The following is a 25,568-nucleotide window of genomic DNA, read 5'->3' on the forward strand; positions in this document are numbered from 1 at the left end:
CCTCCCTCTCCCCAACTCTCTAAGATCACTATTAAAAGCAAGCTCTCCTTAGACCAGAACACACCAACTCAAAGTGGCATCAGACACTATCATAGTTGATATATCTCCAGCACTATGATGATTCACAATACATGGGTCCTACACATGCCTATTGCAACATGCATTCAGTGCACTATATGCCTCAATTACAACTAGGTGAATGCAACCAGACAATCATTATGCTCTCCGATGAATTGATGCAGAAAAAGGATAAAAAACAAAACCTCTTTTGTTTACACAGACTTTTGCACCAGTTTAACTACATCATCACATCACTAGTTAAATGTCCACAACTTCCTCTAATATGCCCTAAGCATATTAAACTGGGTTTTCAGAATCTCTAAAAAATGTATACACAGTTCTTGGAAAAAACAATGAGGAGACCTGTGGTTATACATTTATGCATCTGATAAAGTGGGCTTCAACCCTTGAAAGCTTATGCCTATATATATTTATTAGGCTACGTCTAGACTGCATTCCTCTGTCAACAGAGAGATACAAATCAAGTACATCAAAATTGCTAATGAAGCAGAGATTTAAATATCCTGTGCCTCATTAGCATAAACATGGCTGCCGCTTTTTTCGAAATGGAGTTTTTTCGGGAAAAACAGCAGTCTAGATGTGGATCTGACAAAAATAAAGCCTTTTTCAACAGATCCTGTATTCCTCAAAAAATAAGGTTTACAAGATCTGTCGAAAAAGGGTTTATTTTTAGATATTTTTGAGACAGATCCATGTCTACACTGCCTTTTTTTTCGAAAAAACTCCATTTAGAAAAAAGCAGCGGCCATGTTTATGCTAATGTGGTGTGGGATATTTAAATCCCTGCTTCATTAGCAATTTTGATGTGCCTAATCTACATCTCTCTGTCAGCAGAGAGGTGTAGTCTACACACACCCTTAGCCTTTAATGGTCCACACTGCACCGTTATCATGCATTCTGTGAGGAATAACGCCTATTCTGAAATAGCTATTTCAAAATAAGGTGTGTGTAAACGCTCCACTGCTGCTATTTTGAAATAGCCCCTCACCAGTGCCACTCTAAGTTATTCCTCCCCAGTGGGCTCTAAATTGAGATAGCATGTCTAAATTAGTGAAGCCTGCTTCAGACTAATTTTGAGGCTTCCCTGCAGTATAGATGTGTTATTTTGAAATAAGCTATTTCAGAATAATTATTCCGGAATATCTTATTTCAGAATAAGCGTGCAGTATAGACATACTACCACAGGACTCCTCATTGTTTTTGCTAAAACAGACTAATATGGCTACGCCTTTGAAACTCCTTGGCAAGATACCAATTAATAAGGAATGTGTATTAAGCAGAGACTCCTTACTTTTGGAAGGGAAGCTCTGGATCCTGAACTCTGAGTAGTCATTGTCAAGACTGTAGTGATGCCCAAAGCGACCCTGGCTGGAGCAGCATCCATGTTGATCCAGAAAGAAACCCAGGACAAAATGACGATCAGCAGGCTAGGAATGTACATCTGGATTAAATAGTATCCCATCTGACGTTCCAAATGAAACTTGACTTCAATGCATGTAAACTTTCCTAGAACATGAAATTGCTTTTATAAATGTTTTTTGCACATTTTGTCTTATTTTATGAGCATAACTTAGCTTCCTGACTACAAGCATATATAAATTTTGCAGCATTCTATCATTATGTTTTAGCTCTAAATCAGAGGACTCAGTATTAAAAAGTTGTTCTGGTTAAGCTTTTTGATAACATTGTCATTTGGTTGAGTTGACATCATAATGTTCACTTAAAACAACAGGTATTTATTTTTCTGACTGAATCTTATTACTTTGAATGCCCTACAAAAGGTCTAATCCCATAAGAAAAACCCACTCCTTTTAAATGAATGAATCCCATTTTGCTTTGGTTGGGTGAACACCACCTCATTCAGAGGTTCTTTCTTCATCTGACCAGTAGATCAGGTATGTGCCTGCATCTAAACATGTTGGACTTCCTCCATCCTTGCTAAACAAAATTATATTGGTACATGTTTTTGGTGCTGGAGAAGAAGCTGTTAAAAACAGACACTCAGCTTTATATCTGGTAACTTGTCACCTTGTTCTGGAGCTTTGTGTGACTTACACAAATTGAGAGATACCAAAGCTGCCCACATCCACAGATGTGTCTCAAGAAGCTATACAAATCACCAGAGAGGTTAATTGTGAACTTCTTTAGATGTGTTTTTGACTCTCCTTGAGGTTCCAAGGGTATTTTCTTGGTTCATTTGACTTTCCATCATGACAATTATGGACTTAAAAAAAATGAGGGGAGTCTTGGTGAAAGCCTATCTTAAGGGAGTAACATCTCAATGTGAACTGAATGGAATAATGCTTACTAAATAAAATTATATTGATACATTTTCATAGTGTTGGAGAAAAGGCTGTTAAAAAGCAGACACTCAGGGCAGGGCACTGGTTTTTTTTGGCTGAATAAACGGTGCTGGACTGCATTATCTCGCCAGGAACAGATTGAAGGGTTAAGTACAATACAGAGAGCATTAGTGTGCCCTCGTCATTCAAGAATTCTATTTTCTGATGTTCTGTGAAACTGCAAGGGCTGAATGAGATAGAGGGTAGGAAATGTGAAAGGGGAGATTGAAACTGAATAATATTGCTGTTATTTCAAAAATTTAAAGTTATAATTTTCTGTGAACATTTAGCATATAAAAATGGTGTCCTTTTCTGTGCTGGGTCCTGATTACATACTTTGAATAGGTTCAAAACTTCAAACTTCAGCCACATCAATCACCTGGTAACAGGAATCACAGGACACCATGCTGCTTAGTTTTTATGTGCGTGTGAAAAGCAACTGTTTCCCAGTATTATCAATAATAAGAACAAAACCTCTCCATGTGCCTCTGTTAAGGAGTTCTCTATGGATTATTTCTCAGAGGAAAGCCAGTTTTTGTCCCCTTCAGACCAACCACTGCTTTCAGCTCTCCAAACCTGCAAATCTCACAGGATTTTCTGGAGACAAGAGCCATTCATAAGTAGGGGCTCCTTCTAAATGCACAGTGCTTCTCAGCATATTCTGTTATACTGTCAGGACTTTCTCTGCTGGCCTCTGCCCCCAAATCTTCCCTCTGAGCTAGGACTGCCCACCATGTGAAACATAGGTTTGTTAGGAAATGGCTGGACAGAAATTACTCACCCCTCCCCATACTTCCCTCAGCCTGTTTCCCATATTCCACAGCATAGGATTTCAATCCCTTCCACAGCAGTGAACCACTGTGTTTTCATCTTCTGGCATTTTGGGCCATAAAATTAGAAGCAATTTTTAAGGCAGTGTTGGGTTTGTTTTGTAAACTAAACGATCAAATTAAACAATTGTTTCATTTAATTAAAACTCATGTGACATTAACTGACTGACGGGGGCTGAACCTCTCATGCTGACACAATGAAATACCTATTGTAGATGGGGAGGATTTATATTTAAACCCAGCAGGTGCCAAGAAAACCATTCATAAAAATTACTGAATGCTATCTGCATATCACAGACTCCGAACAGCCAAATTTGGGTCTCAGTAAACTTCCCAGAGGCAGCATTTCTGCCATTAAGTATGTGCATACATGGTAGGTAGAGAAACAGCTTTCACATATGGAGACTAGCTGTGATATGATATGAGCAGAGAAAACTGTTAAATAATCATATGTTGACAATGTGAGGCCAGTACTAACAGGGTGTGGTGATGTCAGGCACAGATGTTACTGCTGCCTCTAAAAAATGCCATGAAAGTGCAGAAAGATGGTTCTGTAACATGGCAAAATTAATCAAGTACACCCACAAACAATAGATGAAGAAATCATTTCAGCAATATAAAGACTTCTGTGACACTGACAGACCAGGTCATGTCAGACTGGATTCAGGCCAATTCATTTGTGTATTAGTATAGATCAAAGTGTTTGTTAAATATAGAAGTGTTTGAGGGAACTTACTCTTCCCAAAACTAATGGGGAATTACATGCACTATTTTTTACCTATCTGTATCCTGCTATAATGTGATAGCAAACATTTACATTGTAAATATTCCTGTAACTAAATAACTCATCATACATCAGACGAGCATTGCGGGGCGCTAATTAAGGACGTTATCAGAAAAAAATGCTAATTCCAAAGCAAATGGCCATGATGAGTGATGCCCAGAGGTCAGAGATTCAATGTGCATTCCTAACTCACTGTCATCAAAGGTAAAGCATATGTGGGTAGCACACCTCTTAAATTCTTTCGTGTGTTGTTCAAAACCAAATACAAGGAAACATAGATAACAAAATAAGTGAAGAATATAGTTTCAAGCTTGAAAGGGCATGATAAATGTCAGTATGAGCTTAAAGCCCCTATTACAAATAGCAAGTGAAATAGGGAAAACAGGACACTTGTGTTTTATTGATTTCCAAATAACATTTGACAGAATCTATCACTATACATGTTTCAACATATTAATATTTGTAGGGATTGATTGATATGGACTCCAAAGTCATAAAATAATTTTACTGGAATCAGAAGATGGTTTTAAATGGAGATTAAAATGAAAATCTAATAAGAGATCAACAGAGGAGCGAGACAAAGTTGTATAGTGTTAACAACTTTATTTAACATTCATAGCAAGTGTTTGATTAAATTAATTGAAGAAACAGGAGGAGGTATTAAAATGAATGGAAAATGGGTGAATGTCATTCACTATGCCTATGGCAGTATTACTGGCTGATTGAAGTAAGTTAGTGGAGATTATATACAAATATGGCAAAGAATATGGTCTAGAGTTGAATGTGGACAAGGCAAAAGCTGTGGTGAAATACACAGAGCCAAGGGAAATATACAAGATTCCAATGAACAACACAACCATGCAAAAAGTGAGCAAGGTACTTGAGCAGCATAATTACAAAAGTTGAAAGACTGGATACTAAAACCAACACCAGAACAGCAAGAACAAAAGAGACAAGGACTGGAACCTTTCTTGGGATCAGTGGCTGCTGACCCACAGAAAAATCAGTTGGGGGCTGCACACAAGTAAGAAACAAAAAAACAAAACCCTCACTGACATAGCCCCCAACTGACAAGGAGAAAGATACTCCTCACATCCCCTCTTCCTCCCCCCCCCCCCCCCCAGAGCCTGGGGGCTCCCAGCCTAGTAGATTTCAAGTGCTCCAGCTCCGTGGTGGGATGGCGGGGGGTGGGAGTGGAGGCTGGTGCAGCAGCACGGGCTCATCAATGCTGGGGGGGGGGGGGGGAAGCCCTGAGCATTGGGGGCCAGATCCAGGCAATCCAGAGGCCACATCTGGCCCCCCGGGCCTTAGGTTCCCCACACCTGTTACAGGAGAACAACTGATGAGAAGAGACATACGTGTGAATAACAAACAAACTTAAATTATGGCTGTGAAATGTGAACATTCAAGCAATTGATAATAAAGAAACTATAATCTTTCAGATTACATTGTTATAGAAGAAGTATGAAAATATCCCGGAAAGACCACATAACCCAGGAAAATACTGGAGATGATCAGAATTTAGCAAACACTAGTCAGTGATCCTATGAAAAGAAAAAATTGATTTGCAGGGCACATTTTATGAGGTTCAGAGGGTGATGCATATTTATAGGTACTGGAAGTAAAAGGAAGAAAAACAATATCTGGAATGGACAATGTAATATTCTGAACAGATCAAAAGGACTATTAATCCACAAATAGATTAGGAGAGAATCATACAGAATGGGCAACCAGAGTTCCAAACCTCCAGTAATAGCAATTCTACATATGAAAAGTAGGAACAGCCAAATCCAAACTCAACAGAGCAATTCCTGATCTGAACATAAGGTATGAAGCACAGGATTTTACATTTTTAAAGGGAAAGTAACCTTTTAGTGTTCCTGGCCTTCCTGTTTTGCCCAAACCACTCTTTTCAAACACCTGTGTCTAATAAATAAGACTTGGTATAAAACTATTTGTGGACATCAGTAGCAGTCATTATTAATGGAAAAAACAGAAGAGTGCTCACCAGTATTGTAGTGTTTTGTGCAATAACCAAGTTCCTTATCTTCTTTCAAAATAAACTGTGGCAATGTTAAACCTTCGGCAACTTGCACTGGACCATCACTCAGCCACTCAAATATCAGATCATTCATCGTGTACCCAACTAGAATAAGCAAACCACAGTTTATTAGGTGATAGAGTAGAGTTTCAGATGGAAACAAATTATGACTCAGAAAATATCCTCACTTTTGAATGGGCAAACTTCAATACAGGCATGTCTAATTCATCCATGAGCTGAACTGCAATGATTGTAGTTATCATTAAAACTTTGAAATAGCATGAAATATATAATTGTACTCGAGGCAAAATATTCCACTACAACGTCAAACACATGCTGCATATCTGTTTGGGTGTATTTCTAGTAAAAGTCAATGTTAATAGCCTGTCAAAGATATTACTGTTCATAGTACAAATTATATTTTACTGTAGCTATGTATCAATTTTTGCACTCTTTTATTTTTGTCACTCTGGTTACACAATTCTTACTCTCTACCAATGTGAATATTTCTAGATTACAATATGATGGAGTAAATATATCAATAACAAAATTGAATAATTTCTATTATTCTAAAATATATATTAGAATGAGAAAGGCAGAGAATAGAGAAGACAACGCAGACAAAAAAAGAATGAAAATACAAAAGGACAGGCACTTAAAATACTCCACACTCTTATTTCACTCTAATGCAGTGGTCTTTAACCGCCGGTCCACAGACCATTGCTGGGCTATGAACCACTGGCTTCCGGGCTATGGCACACTGCCAGGCCACACCTATGACTTGACAGACGGGCTGCCAGGGGAAGAGAGTAGGAGGCCTCGCCTGCTCTGTGGAGCTCTAGCTGCTGCAGCTCTGCCCCTGCAGCTGAGTTTTTACTCCAGCTGCTCTCCCCCAGCATGGAGCAGCAGCGCAGCCAGGGTGGGACAGACCCATCTGTTGTTTGGGTAGCCACTGAAGGACTGCCAGGGGGCCCTGGCTGCTGACAGAGGCCCCTTGTGGAGATGTATGACCTTCCCGTCTGCCCCATGTGCGTCCCTGGCCCTGGAGGTGGGTGGGAGCATCATGGCTTCTCATGTTGCAGTTGTTCCTGCTTTCCCCAGCTGTTCCAGGTAGGTGGAAGCCACTCTGCCTGGTTCACATGTGGGGCGTGCAGGCTGTGGGGGCTATCTGTGCACATCTCCCTCTTTCCAGGGGTGAGGAATAGAGCAGTGAGGTGGGGACAGAGGGAAGTTTGGGATATCTAACTTGTTTCCCTCTGGGCTGCAGGCAGAACAAAAGTCCTAGCTCACGACATTTGCATGATTACATTTCAAACAAAGTTTACATAGGTGTTAAAGGCTCAAGGTAAGAAAGGAAAGGATTATTTTAACATAATTTTTTTTAGTGTTGTAGATATCTGCAAACTTTCATCCATTACAATGACGTGTATTGTGTGTGTTCAGATGCGATGAAAAAAAATAATTACAATAATGAATATGCAAATAAAATGTTACCAGTCTGCCAAAAGCTCATGAATGGGTTTGCGGGTCCACAGTATAAATAAGTTTGGAAACCACTGCTCTAGTTATACAGCAGTATTGTATCTCACTATGCAGATTACAGATTAGAAAGACTTTCTGGAGGGATTATCTCTGTTGTAAATCACAATAGTGAAGCTGTGAAATTTGATTTTAAAAAAGCAAAATTCTTCCCTATTAAGTCACTTGGGGCATGTCTACACTAGGAAATTATTTTGAAATTACTTATTTTAAAATAATAACTTGCAAAATAACTATTATGAAATAAGTGTTATTCCTCATGGAAAGCAGAAGTTATTATTTCAAAATTACCTGCCCCTTATTTCAAAAAATCAGGCTTGGTAGTGTGGCTGCCCTACATGTTATTTTGAAAAAATAGGAGTTATTTCAAAATAGTGCTGTACTGTAGACCAGGGGTTGGTTACTTACAGCTTTCTAGTTGCATTGTACAAGTCTGAACATCCATAGGAAAATTCTTCAAATCCATTGGACACGATAAGGTTAATGTTAACCTAAATATAGGCAAGAAAGTAAAGTACTGTTAGAAGTCTTTGCGAGTTAATCCTAAGTACAAAATGTATAGTTCAACAATGTTAAAAGTGAAGCAGTTAAGCTTTAAAGATGCAGGTGTTTAGTCCTTCATCCTCATCCTCTTTAGTGATTTGAGACAAGTCCTGCAACAGTGTCAGAATTCTAACTTGTAAGGTAGAGAGCCCAAAAGAAAGCAAGATGATCATTAAGTGCAGTGGTTTACTATTCCAGAGCCAGCAAAGATAGCAGGGCATGCCAATGTGTTATTGTACAACCTGTATGTTTTACTGATAACAATGAACCCAAACAAAGTAGCATCTTGAACTGTCGGTTATCCCCCCCTAGGATTTTTAACTTGTGTTGGCTCTGTTATTCGTGGGGGAGCAGCAAATGGGGAAAACACAGTCACAGGGATGTTTTAAAACAGAACGTGTAATGTGTACAATGCTGAACCCATCATCTTTACCACAGTCCTTGGAAAAATAAAACAATAGCAGAAGGCTAAATCTGCAACATTAAACACAAAGGCCTGGTCTACACTAAACGAGAAGGTCAATGTAAGATACTCAACTTACATAGCTAAATTACATAGCTGGAGTCGATTTATCTTAAATCTCCATCCACACAGCGGGGCTGTATCTACACTGCACCTCTTTTCTGGAAAAGGGATGCAGATTAGACACATCGGAATAGCAAAATCCGCGGGGGATTTAAATATCCCCCGTGGCATTTGCATTAACGTGGCTGCCGCTTTTTTCCGGCTTGGGGATAAGCCGGAGAAAAGCGCCAGTCTAGACGTGATTCTCTGGAAAATAAGCCCTTTTCCGGAGAATCTCTTATTCCTACTTCAAAGGAACTAGGTTTCCTAGTTCGAACTACCTAGTTCGTGCCCCGTGTAGCCGCGCTGCACGGGGTTCGAATGAGCGGGGTTTTAAAAATGGCGGCGCCCCGCTTATGCAAATGAAGCCCGGGAAATTCAAATCCCGGGCTTCATTTGCAAGTGCGGTATGCCTACATTACCCCGCTAGTTCGAACTAGCGGGGTAGTGTAGACATACCCTGAGAAACTAACAAAAATATATACAGTATCATGAGCTTTTGTGAGCAAAACCCACTTAAGCTCATCTCATGTGAAGAAATGGATTTTGCCCATGAAAGCTTATGATAATAGAGACTTTATATATATATATATATATATATATATATATATATATATATATATATATATATATATATATATATATATATATATATAAAGTCTCTAAGGTGCCACAGAACTACTCCTTGTTTTTAAAGTTACAGACCAACATGGCTACCTCTCTTAGATTTTAAACATCTTGGTTTTATGTACAGTAAAACCTGGGAGTGAGCAAAAGTGGTCTCTTATAAGAGGTGGTCTCTCTTCAAAGATTTGCACACCACAGACCAAAGGTATTCTGTGGGCCTATGCAAGTAGTTGCTCATGACAGGTGTGGTCTCTAGGGCAGGTTTTATTGTATTTGAAATCAGTGTTAATTTTTGTAATCAGGTTCACGGGAAGATGAATCTGACAAAATGGCTAGATTTATGTATGAATCAGGTACAGGTCTGAGGTTTACCTTGTCCCTATAGTTCTGGGTGGATTTAAGAATACCTATTGGTTCGAGTGCTATTTGTATTATGAGTACATAATCCCTCTACAGTAGGTAGGCTATGTATCAAAATGATAAAAATAATTTTAAGTGGGCCCACTGTATGAAGGTGCTGTACTTTAATGAGCATTTATCCACTTTATTACTCTCAGACTGTGCTTTCATTAATTCAGGAAGGTCCTTCAGGCTCATATGGAGGGCTTTGTTTTTAAGCAGAGAACACCAAATGTTTATGCTATTTTGCTTAGGAAAACTGAATTATTTTTCATGTGCTAGATAAAAAGCACCCGAAATTTCCCCAGAGAAAACAGGAGCCTATGCTATCAGAGCTTTGCTTCCCCAAGGAAATGCCACCTGGACAATATTATTTTGGTAGGACTGGTCAAACCAATAAAATGAGAGAGGAGTGTTCACAGCATTCACTGCTTCTCATGTAGCAAACAGTGGTGTTAGTAATAATAATGACCTCTCTCCTCCCACTCTCTGTTAATCTCCCATGACAAGACAATGCTGCTAGTGAAGTCAAAATCCTCTTAAATCCTAACATTAGATTATACAATAAATTGAAGTAATCAAATGCAAGCACAAAGATTCATACCTTATTTTAGCTCTGTGGAATATTCTCCAAGTTGGGCTGGCTATTGTAATTTAACTACCACATGCCAAATCCTCAATTGGTATAAAAAGGCATAGCTCCATTAAAGTACATTTTATACCAACTAAGAATCTGACCCCAAGACAATCTTAGAACATGCATACCTAAATCAGATGACTGTTTGTGCTGTGCCACCAGCTTTTACAGTGGCCAAAGTAAACAGCTCTCAGAGGCTATTTCAACCCCGTCCCCATGCCCTGTAGGGACAGGAAGGAAAAGAAGGAACTATGTTGTAGTACAGCCTGTGACTTTGCTCAGAGCCACCCCATGCCCTACTGCCCTCTAGGCTCTTGAACCTACTTCCTGTACCATGAACCTTTGGCACAGTAGATGACACCTGTTCCACTGCCACAGGAACCTCTGCAGTTGCAAACAAAGGGTCTGGATTTGCTTCTAACTTTTTAGCTGTTTTGTTTTTTCTTCATATAGGACAAAGGACACAGGTACAGAGGAGACTATTCAATGATTGCAGCTTCATTCATTGTGGCTAGTGCATTTCCACTAGCACAAACTTACCTGCTTTGTAGTGGGAGGTCCAAAATGCTCCAGGGAAAATACTCCAGGGTTAGAGATTGCTTTTGCCTCTAAGTATCTTGTATGTTGTAATCTTTATTATTCAAATTATGCTTAGAAGGATTAGATTTTTATGAGTAAATGCTGATTTCACTGTATACACACAAACTGATGAAAAAATATTTCCATTGCTAATAGGTATTTACAGATAGGCAATATGAGAAAATGTCATTTGATGAATTATTAGAGTTTGATTTAGATCTATTTATTATGTTTATTTTGACAATTAATGTTGTAACCGTTTTAAAGCTTTAACGTTTTTAATCTTATCTTTTACTATAAAAGAATAATTATTGTCTTCCCCTATAAGTCCACCAACTGAAAATTGAAAAATGATTAAAAATGCTTAAACCCCATAATTTTGCTCAACTAGTGACAATTTGAATGAATACAATTAAAATGTGCTGAAAATAAATAGTGATCTTTTCCTTTGAAAGTATTTTTAAAAATTGAATTCTGACAAGTCTCATCATAATATAACGAAAAACTTGTGCAGGGGGTTGAGCATGAGCAGTTTCTCCTGGCATGCAGCACAATTGCCATAGTATGAAAGAGAAAAAGAACAAGAAGGAAAAAAGAGGCAATTCAAAGAAAGAAGTTGGAAAATTAGACTTGATTGTGCTTTGGACTGTGATCTCCTGAATCTCACTAGGTAAAGCACCTGGTTCACAACTTGTACTCCAGATGTATTGCCATTTGTATCTATATAGAGCATCTCTGTGGGCTGGGAGAGCCAGGGTTGTTGCGGTGGAGTGAGAGTGGAGCAGAGGCTGGGTGGAGTCTGCAGTAGTGGCTTTGCCCTGAGTCCTGCACCTGGGAAAGAGGTAGCCTCCTTTCCACCTGGGATGGCCCTGAGTATGGAGGGTACAGAAGTAGGGTTCTTTTGCATAAACAGAAAGGAGTCAACACCAAGCCTGATTCTTCTCCATCCCACGGTGTTCTATGAGCATTGTTTCTTTTTATACACTCTCTACACCAACACCCTCTCCCTGTTCTCTGCCCTTCTCCATAATAGCATTTTACATTTGGATCAAGGTCAGGACACATGACCATAAAGAGGCAAGAGCTTAACTAGTTACATCTCACCCAGCACAATGAAGACCAACAAAACAGAGATAGCTAATCTGAAAATGGGTGTAGCTATTTTGAAATATTTTGAGTACTTTCTTAGCCAGGTCCTCAGTGTAACCATACAGATACTCTAACCAGAGCTGGGTGGAGAAGGGAGAAAGAATGGTAAACAGTTTTTAAAAATCTCTTCCCCTATATTTCTTTCCAAGGCAATTCCAAATAGCTCTTTCCTAAATAACACAACAAACTGTCATCCTCTCATGCTTTTAAAGTGTGACTATCCGCTTGATAATTTACTCTGTATGGAGAAGACTTCACTTAGTCTCTTGGATTCAAGGTTAGGTGCATCACATTCTGCATCAAGCTGATATGTCTGCAACCACTCGGTAACATGAGCATAACAGTGTGTGTGTGGGGAGGGGGCAGCTAAAGTGGCAAGGAAACCCTTGCACCTTCCTGCACCTCTTTCTGCCACCTGCATGTTGCTAAATAGCTGATCTGAGCTGGTGAGAGGTGGGGAAGGATTTGATAGGGGCAGGGAACTGCCAGTGGTTACTGTCCACCCACTATCTGTTTTCTGTGGGTGCTCTGGCCCAGAGCATCCATGGAGACTGCACCTATGGTCTGTGCTGACCAAATTGTGATAGAGAAAACATGATCTACGTCCCAAAGTACTTAAATCTATACTGATCATGACACAAAAAGCAAATGAAGATATAACAAAATGTACTGTGGGAAACAGGCCATGGGAAGAGAAGATAGGATTTCAACAAAGTCAAGAGATTGCTTTGGCCCAGATGCTGAAGAACTGCAATCCAAGTTACAGAGTACCTCTGCTTATGGTGAAGTTGTTCTGTGGATGTGACTTTATTGTATCTATTGATTGTAACTGCCAGAAGACATTTCATACCTGCAGAACAAAGGGCAGGATTTGTCTCTTAGGGCACACAACAAAATAAACTGCCTGTCTCTGTGGTGAACCATCTTGTTGCATTCCTAAATACTTTTACTGTTATTTTTACATTTACTGTTAGAATGTTACCAATGCAGTAGGTAGGAAGACCAGACAGAATAGAAATGTCTGTCTTCTTAGTCAATGCATATTGGAAATCATTCCACTTTTATTTTAGAGAAAACATGTTTATGTTTATTTCAGATTAACTTTCTCATAATTTCATGAAATCTACAAACATATGATAGAATAGCCTGAGACATAACTGTAAAGTCATATCTGTAAAGTGCTTTGAACATTGAAGTGTAAAAAAACCTACATATGATTATTATAATTATGGTAGAGAAAATGGAATAGCAATTACAACCATGGCTTCCTAATACAATGGGACTAACTAGCCAATGCAGATCTTCAGTTTTATTCCAATGTAACATCACTAAAGTCAATTGAGTTATGAAGTTATGGAATGATCAATCAAGACCAGTATATGGAGCATAGAGTCAAACAATTATTTTTTAATTGCTTCTAATTGGTAACTATCTTCAAACAGAGGTTATGTTCACTATCAATTTTATTAATGTGTAAACTGCATGCTGTTGTGTTGTACAAGCACCAGGTACAATATATGGTAATGCTGTGCAATGAAAATGAGACACAATACACTTTCCCTTAGCACAAAAGATTACTTGTGTTTACTCTATTTCAAATTAACTTACAGTTAGTTTGTGAATTTTACAAATATGATATGACAGCTTGAAATATTACTTTTGCAGCATGGACAAATGTCAGGAAAATTATCCATCTGTGCTCAGACTGGCACCCAACTGCACTGTTGCCTCCAGTAAGATGGTGTCTGATGTCACTCAAATGAACAGAAGCATTCATTTCTTTCTTGAGATTAAATAACGGATATTTGTACGTGACAGAATGCTTAATGTATGGTATAGCTCTCTGTGAGTTCTGTTTTCACCCTGGCGTACTGCTGTTTTTCTCCCCCTTTAACGATATAACCATTTCAAATTTTGCCCACTGAACAGTTATGTTATCTATCAACCCATCCTCATAGAATGCTCCTCATAGAATGCACAGAATTTCCATGGGAATTAAGTAAATTGAGTAGGCATAATTTTTTGTCCGCTGAAAATCTACTTTCTCATTAAATAGAACAACAATAATCTAGTCTTAAAAATCTGTGCTTCTGTAAAGCTTAAGAATGCCCAGTCAGAAATATACCCATGCTGTGAAATATCTCACTGTCCTACAGCCCTTACATATAATAGCTCCCGCTACAGATACTACAAATTTTGTTCAGGTTCATAAAGAAGAAACTGCTCATCAAGCAGCTAGTTACGCATCTGAAAGAATGTATACATTCTATACGCCTACCACTGCAAAAAAAGACGTCTGCAGGAATTCAGAAATTATGATTAACTTCTGTAATAATAGTAATAGAGTGCTTTACATCGTCAGATCCCATTACAAGTGTTAAGCAGTTCATCAAATAAAAGTGCACACTAACCTGCATGTCAAATGAGTGCTGGAGATTGTTTGCTGCAGCCAATTCTTAAGCAATGCAGTTTTTACCTCTCTATCATTCAGATTCCCTGCGTGTGTCCCATTTCATAAGGTCACATCAAGTTATGTTGCGTCAAATAGCATTTATTAATGAAGCCTAAACTCAATCAGTGTGACATATACACTATACTACATTGCACTTTGTATCAAAAATAAAAAGCAATTCCACTAACTTTTAAATGCATGCAAAGGCCAGCAGATATATAGGTGATTTTCATACTTATTCCAAGCCAAGTTATTACATGGCAGGAAGGACTTCACTTAAGAGGCTCTTCCACCATTTAAAATAACCCTTTCCCTTTACTTTGAAAATTCTGCCCACATAAGACTGGAAGATTTTTTTCCCCTCCTAGTAAAAGAGTAATGCCAATTGGTGATCATGGGAATGACTGATGCACACAATAGGATACTAGACCCATTCATTCTTCAGAATGGCTAGGAGATACTGATGTGCCACTCATATTCTAATTTGTGAAGAGGTAAAATAGATTTTCTTTCTATTCTGCTAAGCTTATGTCTCAATAAAGTATACAAAATGGGCAACAAAAATGAACGACAAGTGTGGCCTATCTCAAAGCAAAGTGACATGCGTAAAAAAAAACTGGTTCACCTGATACTGTACAGCACTTTCCCAGTCTTAGAAATCCTCAGCAACTTGTTATCTGTGGTAACATCATGGAAGTTTGCACCTTTCTCATTGGCAAAGAATAAATCAGGCTTCCAAATGGAGTCTAACATAGATGGATCCAAATCCAAGGAGTCATCGGGATATTCACTGTAAGCGAGGCGTGAGTCATTCCACTGTTGTCTCAAAAAGATGTTCACTCTGTAGTCCTATGGAAATGTCATGCACAAAAGTCAATCCCTTGCTGAGGTGGAGAGATTCATTTTAACTTTCCTGATGTTCACAATCATTTTAGGTTCAGTAGTGTACCAATGATGTAATTACTCTTTCTTTTGAATTAGAGGACTGCACAGGTACATTTTCCAAATCAAAACCAATAGTTCCTTTTCAGCTGATGAAGATAATATTCACTGTAACCATAATAATAAGTACAACCCCCTATGCAATACTTTGGATTAGCATGAAATGTCAAAGTATTACTATCTGTACAATGTACAGTAATCACAGTGTAAAATAAAAAAGTATCAAAATCTCAGGGAGGAACTTAACTAAATCATTCACAATCTGTAAATCAACAGATTCTAATGCTTCAGGGGACGGATGCTAATTCCATGGAAGACGATTATGTGATAGGAGAAATTATATCTCCATCATTTCCCATTCATAACCCTTGCATATCTATAATATGTTTTTTTTCATGTGCTCTCTAATTCTATGCTCCTTCTCCAGTGTTTTTCTATTTATCTTTATGCTAATTGCATTCTTCTGCCCAGTAACCTTTTAATTACAACTGGGAAGATAGCGATTATTAAATGGTTCATTTAGAGTCAACTTCAGTACTGTGGCAAAACTGGCCATTAATGTTATAACAGCATTTAGGTCCTGATCCAAAGCTAATAGAAAAAACTTTCACACTGTCTTACATATTCTGAGTTTATCATTCCTACTGAGTTCCTATGCTCAGCAAATTCAGGTTTGGCATTTCTGGCTTTACTGCTGTTATACATTTAAATGACATTGAACAACCCACATTTAACTGCCCTGAGAATAGCTTATCAGAAATCCATATAATTCATCTTGGATATTTTAGTTTCAAGGAATATTAAAATGATTATATTATCTGATGGAAAAAAAGAGGTTAATGAAAGGGACTCAAAATAATTCCATCCTCTATACAAAAAATCCTGTATTTAGGATTTGTTCTGCAGTAGCGCGAATATAGGAAAATGACAAAGATATACTTTTGACTTGGAAAATGTATAAGTTGACATTTGTTTAGTTAGGCCACTGGATTGCACAGTCCAAAGAGTTTATCATCATTGAAAAGAAATTTAATATTCTCCCTATGAGTAGCAATGCAATAAGTTAATTGCCAAATATGCAAGCTCTGATGAATAAGCCCCTCCAAACTTAAGAGTTTCCCAATGTTCATTCACAAGGCTCACGGTGAATAGTGTGCTGCTGAACTGAGAAAACATTTTAAATGGCTCCAAGAACAGGGACTGAGGAAACTTCTGAAACCACAGGATAATGTTTTGTGATTTCATTAGAAACATGATTTTTAAATTTTTTTTGTCTGTGTGGGAAAGAACCAAAGAATGAGTGCCAGAGAGTAATAGGGTATGTCTACACTAGCCCCCTAGTTCAAACTAGGGAGGCTAATGTAGGCATTCGAAGTTGCAAATGAAGCCCGGGATTTAAATATTCCGGGCTTCATTTGCATCTTCCTGTGCGCCGCCATTTTTAAATGTCCCTTAGTCCGAACGCCGTGCCCGCGGCTACACGCGGCACAGAGTAGGTAGTTCAAATTAGGATCTCTAATCGTGGGCACGGAGTTTGGACTAAGGGACATTTAAAAATGGCGGCGCCCAGGAAGATGCAAATGAAGCCTGGGATATTTAAATCCCGGGCTTCATTTGCAACTTCGAATGCCTACATTAGCCTCCCTAGTTCGAACTAGGGGGCTAGTGTAGACATACCCATAAAGAGCTGATAGTGGGAGGCTGAGCTTAAGGACAGTCAGTTATTAGCAGCACTAATAGAAGTCTTCAAAGACAAGACTACATATATTTTTCATAGCCAAGTGCATGTTTTTCTGTGCCATGGAGTTTCATATGGTTTATGATTAAACAAATATTTTGAGTTCTAAATTGCCAAAATATCTTCATATCTCATAAGGATACAAACTTCAGGCATCTCTTTTTCTTGTTTTCTCTACCTTAAAAATATGGTAATTATCTTGTCAATGTGTATGGAACAATTTCCACTACAAAGGCATGAAAATACTCTTAACAAAATTGGTACAGGAAAGAGGGGACGTGCTAGCATCAGAGATTGCTTAAGAAATAAAGTTAATATATTCAACTATGTGAGCGTCTTTTAAGTTTTCTAAAGCAGGACACATACTGACGTCTAATGATAGCAGCAGAGGGATTTTTTTATTTTTAGGACACTTGTATAGTTATTGCAGCCTTTACATTTACATGCTAATTTAGATTAGAAGGAATCAACTGCAAAATCCTTTTTGTTAGAAAAGTTTATATAGGATGATATACATTGTACTAAAGCTGAATTAAATACCAACAGTCTTAAATAATCCTTGGGGTTACATCTACACTATGGAGCTATTTTGGGATATTGGATGTATCCCAAAATAGCTATTCTGCATCTTTTGAGCATGCCTGTTATTTTGAAATGTAACAGTCTCACTATTCCGATGTCCCTGAAAACCTCATTCCACGAGGGTTAAGGGACGTTTCGGAATAGCGCTTTATTTCTAAATTTGACACGGTGTAGACTGTGCCAAATTTCAAAATAAGCTAATTTGAAATTACCTGGAAATAAGCTATGCAATTTGCGTAGCACAAATTGCTTAATTTATTTTGAGGCAAGGGTGTAGTGCAGATGCACCTTTATTGACACATCTGTAAAGATCATATTCAGATAAATCACTTAAGTATACTTGGAAATCTTCTCTCTGAGCACATTTTTTAGAAGCAAAATTGCATTATTATAGCCCCTGTTTGTCTCTAATTATTTTTGCTTCCAGCCTTGATGAAAAATTAAAATGAAAAGCTTTAAGAGGTAGTCCTGATTTTCTTTCCCTCCTTCCTGTTTGCAATAGGGAGAGCAGCAGGCTCTGGAATGTTACACCTGTAAATTAAGTACATTGATACAGTCTAGAATTTTGTATTTCCCTGACACTGTTTGTTTGTTTGTTTTGTTTTTCTGGTGCTTTGAATATCATCCTGGGGAGCAGTCTCTTCTGAACTCGTATGGATTATTTGGCAAATTCCTGAAGGCAGGCATGAGAGGAATGTATTAAACATTCCACTCATGGAGGGCTGCTTTACACCAGCTAAAGAACTGATTTATAAACTGTAATTGTATTTGCTAGTCTCTCTGAGAAATGTGATCTGATCAGAGTCCTGGGAAACAAGAACTCCGAGTTCTAATCCCACCTAAGCACTGTCCATGCCATGGGGCCTTTTCCCGTCCCACCTTCCACCAACAATGGCTTTATTCATGCAAGGATTTGATTCAGGTGTTGGGAGAATCAGATGCTCCATTCAACCTCAGCAGAACAAAGCATTTGGAAAAGGATCAGAGAATTGTGCTATATACATTCTACAAATTAATATTAACAGGAAGGGAATAGTTAAATGATCTGTTGTAGGGCCCAGAATCAGCCACATACATGAGTACACAGACTTCTGTGAAACTATCCATGTGCTTAATCAGGGCCTGAGTGGCTAACTCGGAGTCCCTTTTTTTTTTAGTGAAAAGATGTCACTGTCTATGCAGACAATGCAACGTTCTATTGCACTTTACTGGTTATAAAGACAGAGTTAATATCTTTGCTGGAGTGAGTGGGTGGAATGACATCAAAGAGGTGATTTTATCCCAAATGTCAGCCATTGACTCAAGTACACACCAGCAATAAAATATCTTGGCAATTAGTCATATATAAAATTAACAATTAGTTTGTCAATCTATGAACATGCTTTTAGCTTCTCCAAGGGCAACAGCTAATTCCCCGACCCCCGGTCATTAGCTACAATGAATAACTGAATTCTCTGGGATTGTTGCTCAATTTGATACAGATTATTCAACAGTGGCTTTTAGTCCCAGTTATTTCATGCTGCAGTTTTACTGCTCAATTCTACATTGTAAAATAATTCAAAGTTGTTGTCTTGTCAGATGACCAACTTCATTCCCACTGTATCTCTACGTTCTGAGATATACAAAGGATGAGTTTTGCCCGCTCTTCAAAACATAAGGCCTGATCCAAAAGCTAGTGACGAAAATGAAAACATTTTCATTGACTTCAAAGGCCCTGTATCAAGTCCTTTATTATTTATCATCATTCTGGCACGATGTATATCACCCTAACAGGGAAGAAAACAATTTCCTTTGGAATTAAAAAAAAAGTGATACTGTCCGATTTGTGTATTACAATGCAGAAGAATTAACAAGGCTGCATTTTATTGTTATAGACCATTTCATAAAATTTAAAATGAAAACTCACAGAAGTACTGAAAGTTGTGCTTTATAAACTGATATTTTAAAAATATTTTTAATAAATGTATGCTTTTAAATATATGCATACCCTTATAAATAAAAAATTTCCCAGCGCTAAAGCATTTCAGTAAGTAAGAGTAGCAAATATGTTGGATGGAATTTTCAAAAGGGTTTAGCATTGGTTTAAATCTATTCCCATTGAAATCGACAGTAGAACACCCACTGACTTCAATGGGAGTAGAATTGAGCTAAATATGGAACTTTTTTAAAAGAAAAAGCCCACCAACAGAATACAGAATTAACTTCAGTTTCCCACGAATGTGTCATCATTAGAATAAAGATATCAGACTATGCAGTCATTTCAAAACCATTGCTTGCTGTGAACACAGCACCTGTTACTGGTTAAGGACCAAGGGCTCAATCCACCAGTCTGCTCATGGTCAAATTGTTCTCATGCATTCAAATCAGTGGAACTTGTGCATAACACGTGAAATTCACCCACTGCACAGGACCTGAATAAGGTACATCTACCACTTAGCTTCCATTTAAACCTCCAAAAAAGGGCTTGAATGTGACTTAAGTTGATGTTTGGTCACAGAGTTGAATTTTATTTCCATATCAGCCCTATACAGAAGTAAAAAATTATGTATGGGTTAATAAGGATTTTGCATGAGCAAATACTGCAGGATTGGGCCAAAAATCTTTTTTCAGTGAGATCATCTGAGGGCAGATTTTGGTCCCCCAACATTTTCAATATGTCTATTCCAAGCAATGTTCTGAAAATATCCCCATTAGTACTTTAAACCTAAGTACTTTAAGCATTTTGTTCCTCTGAGAGATGAACATCTTCTTTTGATTTTCAATCTAATGTATAACCTACTTGCAATTTTTCTTTTTTTTTATTTTAGTTTTATGTCAAAATCATCAAGAGCATTTGATGAGAACAAAATGAGTTCTAGATGGCAAAAAGAAACCTTTCATTATTTATCACAAGGGATGCAAAACTTTTTACCACATAATTAAATTTACTTTGGAAAGCGTGGTAATGAGTAGTAATTGATGTCTGCCTCTAGGAACATTTTAAAAACATATTCTAAACTAGTCATTAATGAGGTAACAGTATTAAGAAAATCAATATCAAACAGCTGAACAGCACCCACTTTAACAGAACTCATTCAACACTGTCTGCAGATACTATGAATAAAGCAAAACAAGGAAGCCAACAGTCTTTGTTTTCATTTACTTGAGTGTTTAGCTTTTTTCAGCAGAATGTGTTAATGAACATTGAAAAGGTGCACATTAACATATTTGATAGATAATAAAATGCAATGAGGGGATTTAATCAAAGCAATGAAAGAGTCTAATTAATGCAATCAGCATTAGGTCGTGCAAATATTCTCATTGAATGCCATCTTGTAAAGCCAGTGACGTGCAGGGTTTTTGCTACTTAATGCTGCGCTAAGACCAACAGAATGACAGAATGCAAAATGAATGGCTAAGACCTCTCTTCTCAGAATCCTTTAGATTTAGCAAATCTTACCAAGACTTGAAGGATACTGAAAATAAAGTACGTTGATTGTTATAAATTATGTGGTATTCTGATTTCCCCCCTCCCTCTTGGTTTCAATGTTATTTTGATGTTCTTCTCAAAGTAATTTTAAAAGACTATGTATAAATACTATAGGTCAGTGCCTTTCAATCTTTTTCCTTTGTGGACCCCTATACATTTTCAAAAGAAGGTGGGGACTCTGGAAATTCAATCCACAGACCCCTTTCATAGAAATCTTTGACTGAAAACTGACTCAATAGAATTCAACTATAAATTTTTTTGATCTGAGGAAGTGGGTCTGGCCCACGAAAGCTCATCATCTAATAAACCATCTTGTTAGTCTTTAAAGTGCTACATAGTCCTGCATTTTGCTTCAGCTACCCCAGACTAACACGGCTACATTTCTATCACTATGCTCAACATGGCATTTGAGACAGAGTGAGAAAGGGCACTAAACTGTGTGTCTATGGTAATGACAGCACAGCTGGGTTTTAACCCCTAGGTGGGGATATTCACATACTTTTGATTAATCCAAAAACCAGATGTTTTTGCTGGGTTCTGAAACTTTATTTTCATAGTCACCCTTTGTAGACCCCATAAATATAGTCTGGGGATCCACAGGGGTCTGTGGACCATAGGTTGAAACCTACTGCTGAAAGTTATAACATATGCTGCCTCCACTCTGCTATATTTCCTTGTTGTTTATAGTAGAGCCCCTCTCTTTTCATATTATGTAAGAAAGTTACTTAGCCTGTTAAAAAATACAGTTCATCTTGAGTGAAAAGTTAGATGGCAGTTTTTCAAAAACCACCAAAGGATTTAGGAGTAGAACGCACATTCGTTTCAATGGGATTTCAGCTCCTAAATCTCTTCAGTGCATTTGAAAATGTCTCCCATAATTTATTATATAATTTAAATAAATATTTAAAATATTTAAATCAAATATTGATTAACTAACTAATATAAATATGTGTTTTTTCAGAAGGCAAACATTACAGGACAACATTTATAACTACAAAAAAGCACAAAAAACGCAAAAAACAACAAATAGTCTGGTAGCACTTTAAAGACAACAAAACATGTAGATGGTATCATGGTCTACATGTTTTGTTAGTCTTTAAAGTGCTACCAGACTTTTTGTTGTTTTTTAAGTTTATCCTGTACAGACTAACTTGGCTACCCCCTGAAAATTTATAACCACATTTCTTACACCTGGTCTTTGATTTACCATGTCTTTTTATAGATAAGGTGTTTGATGTTGATTATAGAGATTTGACCCTACAAAATGATGAGAACACTCTACTTCCTTCAACTTCAGGAGGTATATAAGGCATTCAGCAGCATAGGATGGGACTACACAAAACAGTGTCAAAACTACGGTGTGATTACTTTAGAATCGACAACAGCTCCTTCTTTACAGTGGTGTACAGGAAACGCACTGGATTTTATTGTAAAGTGAGGTATGTTCTAATTTCCTTGGAGATGTGAATATGCCTGATTTTTAGGCAGGGGAATGTTACATCTGAATCCAAGTTGGAATCCTTATCTCTAGGAGACTGAACTGAATCCCTCGATCACAGAATTTTCAAGGATTCAAAATATGAATCCATTCTGTGGCTCCAACGCATATTCATTTCTACAATGGATTGAACTGAGGGTAGTGACAAGACTTTATCACCCTCTATCCTAGTACCTTCACTCCATGTACTGTATAGTTCCATGAAAATCTATAGGCCTATTTATAGCATTATAATCCACTGATGTCAGGAGCACTATGCTATTTTTTAAAGAAGTCCCTTCTACATTAGCAGGAGTTATGTATGCTGCAAGAAAGCATGTGCAACAAGCTTATTTTGCCAAATTCTTCTCTTTTAAAATTATAGTAGAAATGTAGGGATCTCAGCAGTTAAGGTTAAAATGAATATGTGGGAATCTTTCTTTGAACCTAGTTGTATAGATTAACATCCACTCCATTTTGCTTTGAGTTGTCAGTTTCAAACAAAAGCAAAGACTCAAAGCAAATATGTGGGAGGGCAAACTGTCACAATCTACCTGATGTTGGGCTGACTTTTTCATGGCTTCAAGCACAAAACCATAAATAGGCCAAATTCACTGAAATGGAGCAAAGATAGCCCCTCTAGTTTCACATGTTTTGGTGAAGATGGTCAAAGATTCCCATCTGTAACAAAATCTAACATCAGAGGAGTTGTATCTGGTTCGTTTCCATTTCATTACGGGAATTTCACACAACCCTAATTTATAGCCCTGGGGATTACTAAAATATGTAAGACTCTAATTATAGTATTATCCTGCAAATGTAAGACAGAGCCATCATATATTTCTCTTAACTTTGATTTCCAGGTTTATTTTCAAGGGCTACATTTATTTAAGATATAATCATATTTTTTACTTCACTACTTATTTATTATTTAGAGCATTGTTTCTGACCAACAATAGCTATTCCTGAACTTTAGCACTATGGTATGTAGAATTTATTATATTTTAATACTATAGGTACATGCTTAGTAGCTTAAGAACTCAGTAATTGTACCCACATCCATAATAGCACCATTCTATATCACATCCCACTCCTTCACAAGATGGCTTCAATGGTCAGTCCCACTCACCATTGTAGTTTCTGCTATTGAACCAAAGCTGTTGATAAATATGTTGCAGGTAACATTTACAGGAGGACCTGCAGGTTGAACAATAAATAGAAAAATTGACAGGTTCTGTTCATGACATATCAAGTATTGTTCTTTTCTTGCCAGTGGCATCATAACACTTACCATTGTGGTTTCTGTGACTGATCCAAAACTGTTGATAAAAATATTGCAAGTAACGTTTACTGGAGGACCTGTGGAATGCAATAAAAATGTTGCAATATACATTGAAGGAAAAGCACAGATCCATCAACATCTGTACAGACCGGGACAGATGTGGATGAAACTAAGTAGAAAAGTGAGATTTCAAAGACAAAGACATGTGCATGTGCATTAAAGAAACAATGTCACTACAACTACTTTGATTAAAATGATTTGGTTAGAAAATATTTTCATTTTTTCATGTAAGGATTTATGAAGTGTTAGACTGACAGCATTAGACACAAAAGTTCTTTGTTGATCGACCAAAGCAGAACAACAGAAGCAGAGGTATTATAATCTTCCCATACTGCCCGACATCTCAGTCTAGCAATGGCAAGACCATCTCTGGAGGTTCATTATACTTATTCCATTCAGCCCTTCATCTTTTGCCTGAGACTTCCAACAAGGACAATTATTAACGTAGATTCATGGCCATTAAAAACTGGATACAGACAACCAACCCTTTTCACATCAGGAACTTAGATGACTCTCAATCACAATTATTTTTGGACATTACTAATCTTGTCTGGACACAGTTTTTGCAAGAGAGCAATCCTCTTTACCCCACTCCAACCTTCCCTGCTATTTAGGAACCAGTAACGTATATGAACATGAAGGGAGCCCTAAATTATACTTAATATGTATCTACTAGCTCTTTAGTGCTGATGTAATGAAGAGGTGGTTTTATATGAATTCCTAACCAATCAGGTTGGATTAAGACTACATGATTGAATTCAAGCAGTGGCGGATTTCTCATATACAGTTAATATTATGGAAGACTGAAAGACAGAACTGAACCTGGAACTTTTGCAGCTTAGTGCATGAGGCTCTACAGCTGGAATTAACAGCCAGCTGGCTTAGCTAAAACTGTAGAGCATACTCATTCTTTCCCTAAGTGGTCTAACACAGTGAACCACACCCAATAGTTGTGTGGATTACATACTTCCCCCATCTGAGGAAGCCTGTTCCAAGCTTCAGAGATCCAAATGAAATCTGGATGAGACCCCAGTTGTAACGTCAACAAGCGGAACTGAACCTGGGGAGATTCATGTATAAGCCTCTACCACTTGAGCTAAAAGCCAGCTGGCTCCTAGCTAAGACTGTAGAGACATGGTATCCAACCAGTTCTGAAGCAGTAGCCACTATCATGGCAAACTAATCACACTCAACAGGCCAAATAGCCACATTGTTCAGGCCAACTAGCCACATTCAACCAGCCAAATAGCCACATGTGGCTAGTGACTAGTATATTTGGACACCACGGCTGTAGAGCAAAGTCATTCTCTCCAAGGCTACATCTACATTGAAAGCTTCTACACTGCTGTTCTTACGCAAAACCTTGCGGAGCATCTACACTGCGTACATGTTCTTGCGCAAGTAAATTTACAGTAAAGTATCAGAAAATAGGACTTCTTGCGCAAAAGTT

The 25,568-nt window shown here is 37.8% G+C and overlaps 1 protein-coding gene across 1 annotated transcript in view; it reads right to left on the reverse strand.

Annotated features, from left to right (window-relative positions):
* Positions 1 to 25,568, reverse strand: part of GLRA2 (glycine receptor alpha 2) — a 150,981-nt gene that overhangs the window by 94,973 nt on the left and 30,440 nt on the right. Inside the window, exons 3-7 of the mRNA XM_006122811.4 lie at positions 24,068 to 24,135; positions 15,194 to 15,417; positions 8,026 to 8,108; positions 6,046 to 6,183; positions 1,373 to 1,587 (exon numbers count right to left, since the gene is read on the reverse strand). Of these exons, the coding sequence (XP_006122873.1) occupies positions 1,373 to 1,587; positions 6,046 to 6,183; positions 8,026 to 8,108; positions 15,194 to 15,417; positions 24,068 to 24,135 (728 nt within the window). The remainder of the gene's footprint in view (positions 1 to 1,372; positions 1,588 to 6,045; positions 6,184 to 8,025; positions 8,109 to 15,193; positions 15,418 to 24,067; positions 24,136 to 25,568) is intronic.

This window comes from Pelodiscus sinensis, chromosome 1 (genome assembly GCF_049634645.1).
Source record: "Pelodiscus sinensis isolate JC-2024 chromosome 1, ASM4963464v1, whole genome shotgun sequence".
Lineage (NCBI taxonomy): Eukaryota > Metazoa > Chordata > Testudines > Trionychidae > Pelodiscus > Pelodiscus sinensis.